The sequence below is a fragment of the Eurytemora carolleeae genome, unplaced genomic scaffold, assembly GCF_000591075.1.
Source record: "Eurytemora carolleeae unplaced genomic scaffold, Eaff_2.0 scaffold7, whole genome shotgun sequence".
NCBI lineage: Eukaryota > Metazoa > Arthropoda > Copepoda > Calanoida > Temoridae > Eurytemora > Eurytemora carolleeae.
In genome coordinates this window covers 601,907-614,453 of record NW_019396407.1, presented here as the reverse complement: position 1 = coordinate 614,453, position 12,547 = coordinate 601,907, and the positions used below count along the sequence as shown (strand labels likewise).

Genomic DNA, 12,547 nt, shown 5'->3' with positions numbered 1-12,547 from the left:
ATTCACCAACTGTCATGTTTCTTGGGACACCCTGTACTTAAGAATACAAGAAAGAAAAGGTAAGCATAACATTTTTTTATTTGAACCGGAAAAGAGGACAAGGGGAACAAGGCGGTCTTAAGGGAGCAAAGATGGTAAATTGTCAATTATATTTCCAATTTAAATAATATAACTAAAGATCGAAAAACAAGAAAAAGGTTAAATGCTAAACAAAATTAAAATAAAACAATTAAATTTCATAAAACTATATCATTAGCAATAATCATTATTAAGACATGAACTCCCAAATTTGACGAAAAAAGATTGTAAGACGATCTTTCATACAGTATTTTCTTGATTTTGAATAAAGCTTTCAAACTTTTAGGTCGCAGTGGGGAGTTTGGCCTACTGGTAACTAAAAGTTGTTCGTTATTTCGTAATCTGAATATTTTTATCGCTTTAAAAGTTTTACTTATTTGATGGAAAGTGCCGAAGCTGGCACTCATGGTTGCTCGAAATCGCTCAAATATATGATCGCTGTAAAGAAGTTTTATTTTTTTTATTTTTAAGTTCCATTGGCCAGAATTTTTTCTTTTTTCACAATTATTTTGTAGAAGTCATCATTAGATAGAATTCTTCGTAATTGATTTGTCCGTCACCATCGATATCAATCTCATCGATCAAACATTCGATCTCCTAAAATTAAAATTTTTAGGTTTTGAGAATGGAGGTTAGTTTTTATTGTATTTTAAATAAAACCAATGTTAAAGGAACATGACCCTTCACGCAAAACTAAAATACCCTGATTTAAAAGTTACAGTATCCGAGCCGTGGAGTACAAAATGTACCATTTATGCTTACTGTCGGACCGTCCAGTCTGGACTACCTAATCGAGCAAACTAATGTAGTACGGCAAATTTAAAGTGACTACAATACAACCAAGTACATAATGTGTATCCTCAAATGTCATATTTCTATCTCTAACTCAAACTTCGCCGAAAATGGCGAAAAAAAACTTTTGTTCGATTCGTGTTAGACATTTTCCATCTCAGCCTTCCTCGCCTAGCTATCCTGGGAAATCATAGCTAGAGATTTTTTAACAAATCGGATATTTATGTACAGTCTCTGTCGTATATATATATATATCAATACATTGAAAACGACTTTCTATTTTAAGTTTAATCACGACCCAGTGCTTTTTCTAGTGCTTTTCAAAAATACAGTTTTTGATATGTAACTTTATTAACAAAAAAGTTATGGGCTATTTTAGATTTTTTTTCGCAGACCGGACTTTTTTTCCGCCCTGTACCCTATCCTATAAATAAAAAAACATGTTTTTTTGCAAAAAAAATACTATTTATTAAAAATCACAAAATATCACGGTGATAGTGTCAAAAATGAGATTGCGAGGACAAAAATACTAGCCCAACCTGTTTAGGGTTAAAATGGGTTATTATTCCAAAGGCTCAGGAATGTACCTTACAACAGTACTTATTGAACATGGGTCTAAACAAAGTGATCCATACTCTTTTATCTATACATTAACAATATTCAAATTGAGTTGCAGAGTTTAAAAGCAGATAAATCCGGTTGGGTATCATACACTCTAAATGAGTCTATTGAAATCATGTCTGTACTGCAGGTTTCGTAACTTGAAAGTAGAGATAAACAAATTTGATTTTTTTTCATTTCGTTTGTCTACGACCCATTTCTGTGTTTTTTTTTGTTTGTTGTCAGTTGTTCTAAAAAATATTTAATTGAACAAGCAATTAGTTTTTTATTATTTGAACAATCTAATTTGTTCGTTCATTGTTAATGTTAGTTAATTTTTCACTGTATGTTCCTGAAAAAATTCTTTTATTCACAAAAACGATCCAGGTTCTTTGTGAGAAAATAATTTGATTGTTTGGAACCCACTGTGATCTTTCCAGTCTACATTTGTTGCATAAAACGTGCTGGGTAGCTGACTGGACAGTACAACTAAATGCATACGTGTTGTACTGGCACGGATTGCAACGTTTAAACTGGGGTGAACCAGGGAGTAAGGAATAGAAGGGTGATATAACTGACGCGGTTCGCCCTACCATATAATTATACATGTTTTGCAGACGGGTACTCCATTTGTATATGAAATATTCAGAGTAGGTTATTGTATACGCGGTAAATGTACACCAAACAAATATCTCTTTTTAAAATGAAGTACCCGTCTGCAAAAGCATGTATAATCATATGGTCAGGCGAACCGCGTCAGTTATATCTCCCTTCTATTCCTTACTCCCTGGGGTGAACCAAAGAAACGATTTTATTTTATCTTGATCGTTCAAATAGCAAAAGCTAATAAAAAATCGAATTATTTTATCTACCATTTGCCAAGAAGGTGAAACGTCCGGCTACCACAGTTTTGTCCTAAATCTTATTAGAATCAAAATTTAAAAAACATGTTTAAAAAAAGTATTTTTCGATAATTAAAAATAAGCAAACCAAACAAACCTATTTTAGAAAATTCAATAGTTTAAAACATTTTTTTCTCGATTTTTGATTAGGCATTTCATTAAGATTCGGTGTTTCATATTTACGTTTGACAAGAAGATATAGATTTAAAGTTAAAATATTTTTTTTGACATTGCGCAGATGCTATGAATAAACCCATGTATCAAGGTGAAAGCTGTGAGGTAAAATATAACTATGTTTCAGTTTTCAGTGTTGAAAAATAAGTAAACACATAATTGTCAGTTTAGGAAATTTGAACCTCAATTAGAAAACAAATCTTCAAAATTACAACTTTCTTTTTATATATTCCTTAAAGTCCGTGCCACAAAAACTACTAAGTTTTTCATAAAAAAATTTTATTATTTTTTTATTTTTAAATTGTTGGAACTTCAATGTTCAATTTTAATGTTTTGAATCAGACACAATTATTGCAAGTAATAAGCCAAATAAATTTAGATTCATTTTTTAATCACAATTAAATAGTTTTTCCGCAAAATGTTGTATCCAATAAACGTCCAAACGGCATAACCATAAAGGCAACATTTTTTGCCAAAGCCAGGACAGGGTATTGACCATGGGGTCTGGTAGTTAAATATCTGTTCTGCAATCCAGCTTTTGTGTACAAGTAAGATGGTTTACTTATATAGAATGTAAGGAGATTATGCCTAATCAATACAGTACACACATCAAATGTGCAATAAGTAAGTGGATTACGTGGCCTATAATTAGTAAAGGATTAGAGTACAGCATCACTCATATATATACTATAATCTCAATATTTATGCTTGGTATAAATCATAATATCTTCCTCAATAAATTAAGCATTTTAAAAGTATTGTAAATCTTCTAATAAAACCAGGCAAATCTTCAAATGTGCATGAAGTGCATTAAGGGCATTGAAAAGTAACATTTAAAAGCCTAGTATGAATATATTTATATATATATGGAATACAACAGGTGCTAGAGGTGTATGTAACATTATGTAATTAGATAATTTACCATAATTACATATAATTACACACACCTGATCTTTTTATGAAGTACATATTCAACAACCTTTGTACCTTTATATATACCATCACGTGGATATCACTTCAAGAACAGCAAAAAAGAAATTGTGAAGATAAAAAAACAATAAACAGCCAAATTTTTAATTGGTACTGCAAATTAGAAAGCAATTTTAGAAACTTTAGAATAGTAAAAAATACTGAAAAAAATCATATAATCCATAACACACGTCTTACTATTTTGATCGATATGAGTCGAGAATTTTATCTTTTTAAGTATATAATCAAATCTCCATCAAACCTTTTTTTTCTTAAACAAACATTTCTTTTTTCTCTACCTCTTCTTCCATATTTTCGCCCAGGTTCATCATGACATAGCGTAGTTCTTGCCTGTTTATAAATCCATTACCATCCTACAAAATCAAAATATTACATAATCAGAGCTGGGAGTTTTTGTGTCGGATGATACCGATCGTTTGATCTTGATATCCACGGCGGGCACTTTAAATTGAGACCCAATGCCTTCATTTTATTTATTCCTGCAGGCTATAATTATCAATAAAGATTATAAGCTATTCTGTAGATTAACAAAATATTGAGAAATCAAGCATTGATCTCGATATCCACTTTGCAAGAAAAGTTCCCAGCTCAGGGTGTCGAAATCAATTCAATTAATCCGTATAAAGTTGATAGTTCATAAAAAAAATTTAGGTATGATGTGTTTACTTTAAACGACGAATATTTGGCCGATAGGTGACTCTTCTCTCGATAGTTAATGGAATTTGCTTAAAAGAGACACCAAGCAACTAAAAAAATGTCCTTTTTTATCGAATCGTAAATAAAAAAATATTACGCAGATAATAGTAAAATAAAAAAATTACGATTAAATTCGATATTAGTCTATACCCCATTGCATTTATTGCGAACGCTCCCTGTAACATATATAATTACAATTTAACATTTGATTTTGAGTGTCAACTGCTAACAATTACTTTTGAGTAATTCTATTAAATTTATTTAAAAATTAATCGCAAAATATTCTCTTTTTTTATCGACAATATTTTACTGTGTCGCTAAATTTTAGAAAATAATTAAAAAGAATTTATGTTTTGACCTGAGACTAATTAGTTACGAATAATTGTATTGAGAAAGCATTCCTTGGATCCATGTTCAGGAACATTATATTTATTTGCACACACATTTTTCAAAGAAACATTCCTTACTTTTCAAATTGTTTTCTTAGGAAGGAATTGAGTCTTTGTCACATACTCAAATTTTCTAAACCCTATATATTTGCAACCTGATCGTGTAAACCTTAGATGTTTCAGACTTTGATTATTTGATCATTGTTTAAAATATCTAAGGTCTATTACATTGGGTTGCAAAGTTATAGGGATTAGAAAATTTTGTGACAAAGACTCAATTCTTGCTACACTATAGTTTCAGAAGTAGTAAATATTTCCATTTACTGCTTAGCGCTGATTTAAAGATTTATACCTCTAATTGGATAATGAGATAGATAGAAAGATAGATGTTACCGCCATACTATTTCTATTGATTCAGAATAGACAACAAACACATGACTGAACCCTGATTGGATCAGGCGCTAATGTACTCGGCATACAGGAGTGGTTTATTGAGAACTTATAATACGCCATACTGCGAACTGGACAAAATAAGAAACTCAATGAAGCTGATGTGACTTAACTGGTGCAACTTTGTGACCTCCAGGCCATTCTTGTTTTATGCGTGTGAAAAGCAAATATACATCCTGATAAATATTATAAATTCAAAAGATGACAATTTATTTAGTTTAACCTGACGTTTTCATTTTACAGATAGATTTAAAATTACATCGAAAGGCTACATTGAACGTATTTTTCTAAATTATCTAAAAAAGGTTGTAGCTTTTTTTAAAAATATTGTCTAATATCTTGAATCCATTTCTGGAGGTATGAAAATGGCAGCATAATAAAAACACCGAAATATACGAGAATTTGTTGGTATTTGTTTTAACTGGAGCACAATACTATATTTTTGATTTCATAAAAGAACTGTAGGATTGTAGTAGGCAGCATGCACGAAACATTTGAAAATATAAAAGAAGTCACTCAAATAGATTCTAGTACAAAAGATGGCAGCGTAGAATTTGCACACTCTCAATACGCCTGCATTCTGACGTCACAAGTGTCAATTGTTAATAATAGTAATGAGTGCAATTTTTGTGTTCTTTTATTTTTTTTTTTTACACTTTTTATTTAATCTCGGAAAACATGTCAACTAATGTGAGCGAATTGGTTTTTCTTATGACGTTGTGTATGATTGGTCCATTTGTCTGTTGCCACCTGTTGTCACGTCGCTGTAATTTGTACCTGAACTATTTCTAAAATAGTGCCCGGCCATTTTCAGAAGCAATAAATGAAAATTACAAATCCTATGCGACATTTCTAAGGTTAAAGAAAGATCAAAGACGAATTTCATTCCACACTTGTTTTGTTATCACTGTATGTAATACCAGCTTCGGAACCTAGCGTAGCCCAGGGTACTCATAGTTACTACCCGTGTTTACCCGCACTTGGTTGATTTACAGGGAAACTAACATTTCGTTAAAAAAGTCGGCCAAGTCAACTGCAATTTGCAAATGAACCATGGCCGAAAACACAGCCTCCTGGTCAGAAACAGCTCAAGAAATGGACAAATCTAAGAACATTCCCGTGACTCCCCAATCAAAATTTGAGGCAAATCGATGAAGGGATTCCTGCAAGTTATGATCGGACAAACAAACAAACACACACCCAGCCAGACAAACAGAGATTACAACTTTATATATAGATTATTATATATTATACTGACCGAGTCAAAGACCTTGAATGCCTCCCTGATTTCGTCCTCAGCACTGTTATCATCGTACTTCCTCGCCATCATTACCAGGAAGCTGGGGAACTAAATTAAAGGGTGTGCAAAATAAAACCTCATGATGAGTTGAATAGAAATCTAAACCTATTTTATCCCCGGGTTCCCTAAAAAAATATCAGGCAATTTGAACCTGTAGTTGTGTCAGCTGCTAACGTATATATATAAATACATACACCAATATATAATATAAATGTGAGCGAAGAGCTTTATTATATAGATGTCATCTTTTTTTTTATGGCAAAAGATTGTCAGCAAGGAAATATGGCATAAGCCAATTTTAGGCAAAATAATTTAATTGTTTAAAAATGGTAAGGATAAAATCTTAAATTAAAAACAATTTTACCCTAAAACTGCCCGTTGATGAGGCATCTACTTCGTTCATCATATCCTTGAATAAATATTAACAATTAATACTTTTTCAATATTTAATCCTGGTTTTAATGTTTTTATTAAAGTTTTTTATGTACAATGTAGTACAATGTGTACATCCAAGAAAAATTAAAATAAACAAGCAAAAATTGGCTTGGTTTGTAGGTTATTTAGCTTTATCAAATAGAAATATGTTCAAAAAGCACATTTCAACTTCTTTCACGGTCAGCTTTAGTGCTAAAACTTTTGTGAATTATCTTAAAGCCATGATAAACAAATTCAACATTTTGATCAGCATATATCTATATTGGCCATAATCTTAAAAATTATAGGTCGATTTTGTAGAAAATAGTAAAAACCCAACAGGATCATTTAATAAACGAATTACCATATCTGTTTATCATGATTGTAAGATAGTTTATAGATGTTTGCAACTTTAAATCTGACCATGGGAGAAACTTAAATGGGCTTTTTGCATATATTTCTTTATGCGCATATAGAGCTTAATAACCAACAAACCAAGCATTTATTTTCTTGGATGTACACATAAGATTTAGTTCTCAATGTGAATTAACCATTATTTGGTCTAGGAAAAACATAAAATGATCAGAGTTTTTGTACAATTTGAAAAATTTAGAAGACCTAATATTTGAGTAGTGAGTAATAAATATTACCTGAATTTCGGCCTCACTAGGGTTTTCTCCTACAAAGCGAAGAACTTGTCCTAGAAGCTAAATACACAGAGAAAACGTATTGTCAGCTCAACAATTTATTACAATTCAAACATTCTACAAATTCTCAACATTAGATATTTTACCGCCTTTTTACCAACATAACATGAAAGTCTCATGCTTCTAGAAACATTTTTAAAATATGAAAAAAACTTTTTTAAAACTTTACTTGTGCGCTATTTTAGACCATCCTGTACCTTTCTTCCAAATGCAATTATTCCCCACCCCCCACCCATCCCCCCAAAATAAAATGAAGAAAATATTTTTTTCTAATATTGGTTGGACAAAACACTTTCAAGGGTTAAGGAATGGTTAACAATTAAAAAACCGTTGATGCTTTTATCTGATGCGTTGTCCGTCAGTTCTTAGTTGTAGAAGTTAAAGTATGCATTTAAATCAGGGAATAAGAATAAACACACACTCTTTTGGTACAGACACACAACATGAATACAGTCAAGGAAATTGCTAAACAATGTCGTCAATTATAATTAAGCTTGAATAACAAGTAGTTTATTGAAAAATTGAATCAAATTATATTCTTTGCATGAAAATTTGGCTTATAGTGTTGACTTAAATATATAAATAATATTTTACATGTATATTAAACTTATTTTTAAGTAAACAATTAACAATAAACAAATGTACTCTCCAAGACTGTACAAATATCGAGGTTCTTATGTACTGTACATACCTACAGTACACGCCTTCGGTTCGGTATCACTTACACACACTCTTATGGTACAGACACACACACATGACGTTTCCGCCCCTGATTTAAATACTCAAGTTTTCTTCTCCCTATTCAATATATTGTAAACAACTTGAATTTGCAAATGTGTTTTGCGCAATATTTGCAAAATTTAAATGATCACAACTCACGTGTTTTAGACTAGTTAAAGCAGTAAATTGTGACACGTTAGCTTGCAATTTATTTATTTCACAGACTTTTTGAAGTTTTTAGACCACTTAACTTTTTTTTACAATCTCAAAATAATAGTTTTTCTGTTTCCTTAGTAGGTATAATGCCACAATTTAATCGGTCAAAATGCGCAAATGCATCCTAAAAAAAATTATTGTAATGTTAAGTTACTTTTATTCATTTCAGTTCATTTTGAAAAAAAGGGTTAAGATCGACTTTTAATTCAATAATTTTGAATTTGAATTTTTATATTTTGAAATCTTTGTTTTTCACCTGAAACTGAACAACTAAATCTGCTGGAACTGTCATTTTCTGCTTCTCTTCAATAGATTTCTAAATTATTTTAAATTGAAACAAAATTTGTGACATTAACACAGCTGCAAACAAAAATGCAGTTGTGCCCATTTTTAATATATATTTTTAATTTTTTTTTATTCCATTTGAGGAGAAATTTTGCAAAATAGGCAAGTTATTATGCAAAGTTTGGAATAATGTACACATCATAATTCATAAGTGTACATACTTTAAAATAAAAAAATGTTAACCGTTTTATCACAGGGTTATTATGAACCCAGCCAGGATTCATCCCTTTGTACATAATCTCATATAAGTTCATTGTTCCCAGTCAGAGAAATGAAGTCATAACAAATGCAATCTAAGAATAAAGCCAAACAATTTAGATCCAGTCTAAAAGGATATTGAACTTCGGGTATGTTGCAGCCTGGAATACATAACAGTGTTAGGGACAAGGGTATTGAATCTCTTCTCTGATCTATAGAAACCACCATTGTCGGCCGAGGGGTGCAAGGATCGATGTTGGAGAAAGGAGTAACAGTGTAGAGGGAAGGGTATTAAACCCTCTTTCTTATCTAGAGAACGGCATTTATCTTGCCGGTAGAGAAAGCACGCCCTGGAGTTCCATAGGGGAGTTAGTTAGCACAAAGCATCTGATCAGAAGAGTCAAATGGAAATATATTCGCCCCAAGCGAATGTCATGTATATTAAGATCAACTTTGTTGGTCCAACAATAGTCGTTTGTATCATTATAATGTAAATATAAAGTGTGTGTGCAACCATGTTTTGTTATTCCACTCAATCTTGGCTTTTTATTACTGAATTCTTTTCAAGTCTATATTATGTTTATTTGAAATATATAAATAAGAAATTAAGTGTTTTTATTATTTATTAACGTTATTATAACATACAGACTTTCCGATAAAAATAAAAGTCCCAATTTAACGTGTTTTTTTTAAGGTGTGGAAAAATAAAAATTATGAAACTTGAGCGAATAAAAAAGAAATTGAGGTTTTTCCATCAACTCAAATTTGCCAATCCCTATATTTTTGCAACCTTATGGTGTATATTTTAAACCTAAATTATCTAGCATAATTCATAGTTTGAAATATCAAAGGTCTATAACATTGGGTTGCAAAGATAAAGAGATGGAAAATTAGAGTTTGTATTAAAGACTTAATTTCTTTGTCTGTGCTACTGGGCCCCTCTTTTTGTTAATGATGGCAGCGGCTTTCTTCTGCATAGATTTAATAAGCCGGAGACTCAGCTGCTTGTCTGCATCCATCTTCCTCCAAGATCCAGCCTCCAATCATTAAAAAGAGGGGGCACAGGCCAAAAAGCTAACTACCATTGATCTAACTATATGAAATGTAAATATATGTAATCTATAATTTCAACTACTTTTTGTAATCATCAACCAGAAAATATTCTTGATTAAACAGTGAAACTAAATAAACATCATTTTTTTTAACACCCTTTACTTCCATTGTAAATGCTGTAATTCCGTTTTTACGCATCTATGTTTCCTACAGTGATTATTCGCTTATCTTATCTTACAACATGAATTTCAATATCCTTCTGTCAGAGTTAAATGTTTAAAGTTAGAAGAAGAATTTTAGAATGTTGAATACACAGATTACACGGATTGGACAAAAGATGTATTTGTTGCTTAAGTCAGGATCGTCTCTCTTTTTTATCTGAGAACTGTTGAATTAAGTTAATTTATTGCATTGTCCATAGAGCAAACATAGGCAAGTCACTTTTTGAAGAAGCTCTTATTGAAAATAATCAATTTTCAGATAAACAAATAAGGATATCTTATTCATTTGGACAAGGGTTTAAAGGGTATCGTTGTAAATCGTACAGTCATACTTACGACTGCAAGTGTGACCTGAGATTAATGCTCCTTAAATCAACGACTGCGTTTACCATTATGCCACATAAGTTAGCCACCAAAAACAAGGACTACCCAGTTTGTCCTGTCTATGTAATCTATTGATGAACAAAAACAAGGACTACCCAGTTTGTCCTGTCTATGTAATCTATTGATGAACAAAAAACAAAGAAGCAGATTTCAAACTTGGTAAATGATGCCACGACCTCCTTTGAAGGCTTTTTAAAGAATTGAAATAATTTAAAGAAAGCAAACATTACAAATCAAGAAATTAAAAGGCAATAAAAAGGTTTCAACTTTCCTGAACACATTTTCCGCATCTATGTTTATCAGCTTTGTACCTTATTTATTTTATCTATTTCTCTACCTGTCTGTTAATGATAAAGGGGTTTATAATTAAACCTACTTGGTTACTTACACACCCCTTTACGTACCTGTTTTCTTATATACCTCTCTACCTTCCTGTTTCCTTATCTACCTCTCTACCTTCCTGTTTCCTTATCTACCTCTCTACCTTCCTGTTAACTTATATACCCATTTACCTACAGCTGCCTATCTAGCTCCCTCTCTACATTCCTGTTAACTTATATACCTCTCTACCTTCCTGTTTCCTTATCTACCTCTCTACCTTCCTGTTAACTTATATACCCATTTACCTTCTTGTTAACTTATATACCCGTTTACAACCTGCCTATCTAGCTACCTCTCTACCTGTCTGATATACCTCTCTACCTTCCTGTTAACATATATACCTATTTACTTAGAGCTGTATATCTAGCTACCTCTCTACCCACGTATTTACTGTTTCCCTATAAACCTACCCATCTACTTATCTACGTATTAATCTCGTCTGCTTATTTACCCTTCTACCTAATTTTCTACAGTGAAACCCTTAATAACGAATACATCGAAAGAATTCATCAAATGTCGTATTCTTCACTTTCTGATAATGGAATGTTGGAGATATTTAGTTTTTTAATAAAATGATTATATGGAACTCTTTAAAACTGTTCCCTAATATTCATGGCTATTTATTTATTTTCGCAAATACTGAAATTTACGTAATATAGTATAAAACTCATTGAAAAATTGGCAAGACGACATTTGATAAATTCTTCCGATGTATTGGTTATTAAGGGTTTCACTGTACAATTTTCTATATCTCTACCTCTCTATTTCTACCTCCTACACAGATCACTGTGTTCCTATCTACCTGTGTAAGTTTCCTTGATGTTTTTTGTATGTATTTATTGTATGATATTTAATGTCTACGTATCTATCTACCTGTGTCCTGACTAGCCGAGATGAACAGGTGCACTGTGTTGACCCAACTGGCTGTTGCACGGTCAACTTTACAACAATGAAGCGCAGTCACCGTATCTTGTATCTCCTCTGTCTCTACCTGTCCTAAAGCTAAGAAAACTATTTAAATTCCATTTAACAAGAAAAAAACTTCATTATCGTATTTTTTGAACAAGTCAAATACCAATTAACCAAATCATTGAATATACAAAAATTAATAAAGTTTGATTTTTATCCCGAATTCTAAAACTAACCCCTGACAGCTTTAACCCTGAAACTTACAGACAAGAAGTTTTTGTGTTTAGCCGAGTCCTGAAAGAGGGGAAATTATATTGCTTTAATAGATTCTTTCACACTTTTGAATTCTACAAAGGATTCCATGGACACCAGGTAGTACTACAGGGTGTCCCAATAAACAAAATAGTCTTCGATTTCCGACAGTAGATAAATGACAACAAAGTATTAAAATACAGATTTTACGTGTTCAAAACTTCCAAAATTTGATTTTCAAAACTGTCTAAAATATTAATCATTTAAACAATTTTGGTATGGTCAATTTCTTATTCATGTAACCATAGGTACATCGTATCTATCTATCTACACTGCTCTGGTAAAGCGTAACCATAGTGTAACTATGGTTCTACCT

The 12,547-nt window shown here is 31.6% G+C and overlaps 1 protein-coding gene across 6 annotated transcripts; it reads right to left on the bottom strand.

The window, feature by feature from the left end:
* Positions 1–60: 60 nt before the first annotated feature.
* Positions 61–11,991, bottom strand: LOC111702679 (calmodulin). 6 transcript variants are annotated; one of them, XM_023474435.1, is made up of 10 exons: positions 11,884–11,991; positions 8,685–8,744; positions 8,502–8,552; positions 7,436–7,492; positions 6,736–6,780; positions 6,330–6,419; positions 5,185–5,247; positions 3,815–3,889; positions 2,343–2,385; positions 61–675 (listed from the first exon to the last, which is right to left on the bottom strand). In XM_023474435.1, exons 2-10 carry the CDS (start codon positions 8,718–8,720, stop codon positions 653–655), a joined length of 483 nt encoding a protein of 160 aa, XP_023330203.1. In that variant the 5' UTR covers positions 8,721–8,744; positions 11,884–11,991; the 3' UTR covers positions 61–652. The 6 variants fall into 6 exon arrangements, with proteins under 6 accessions (XP_023330203.1, XP_023330202.1, XP_023330207.1 ...); XM_023474434.1 differs by lacking the exon at positions 2,343–2,385 and having other exon boundaries at positions 11,884–11,989; XM_023474439.1 differs by lacking the exon at positions 5,185–5,247 and having other exon boundaries at positions 11,884–11,988.
* Between the last annotated feature and the right edge of the window lie 556 nt (positions 11,992–12,547).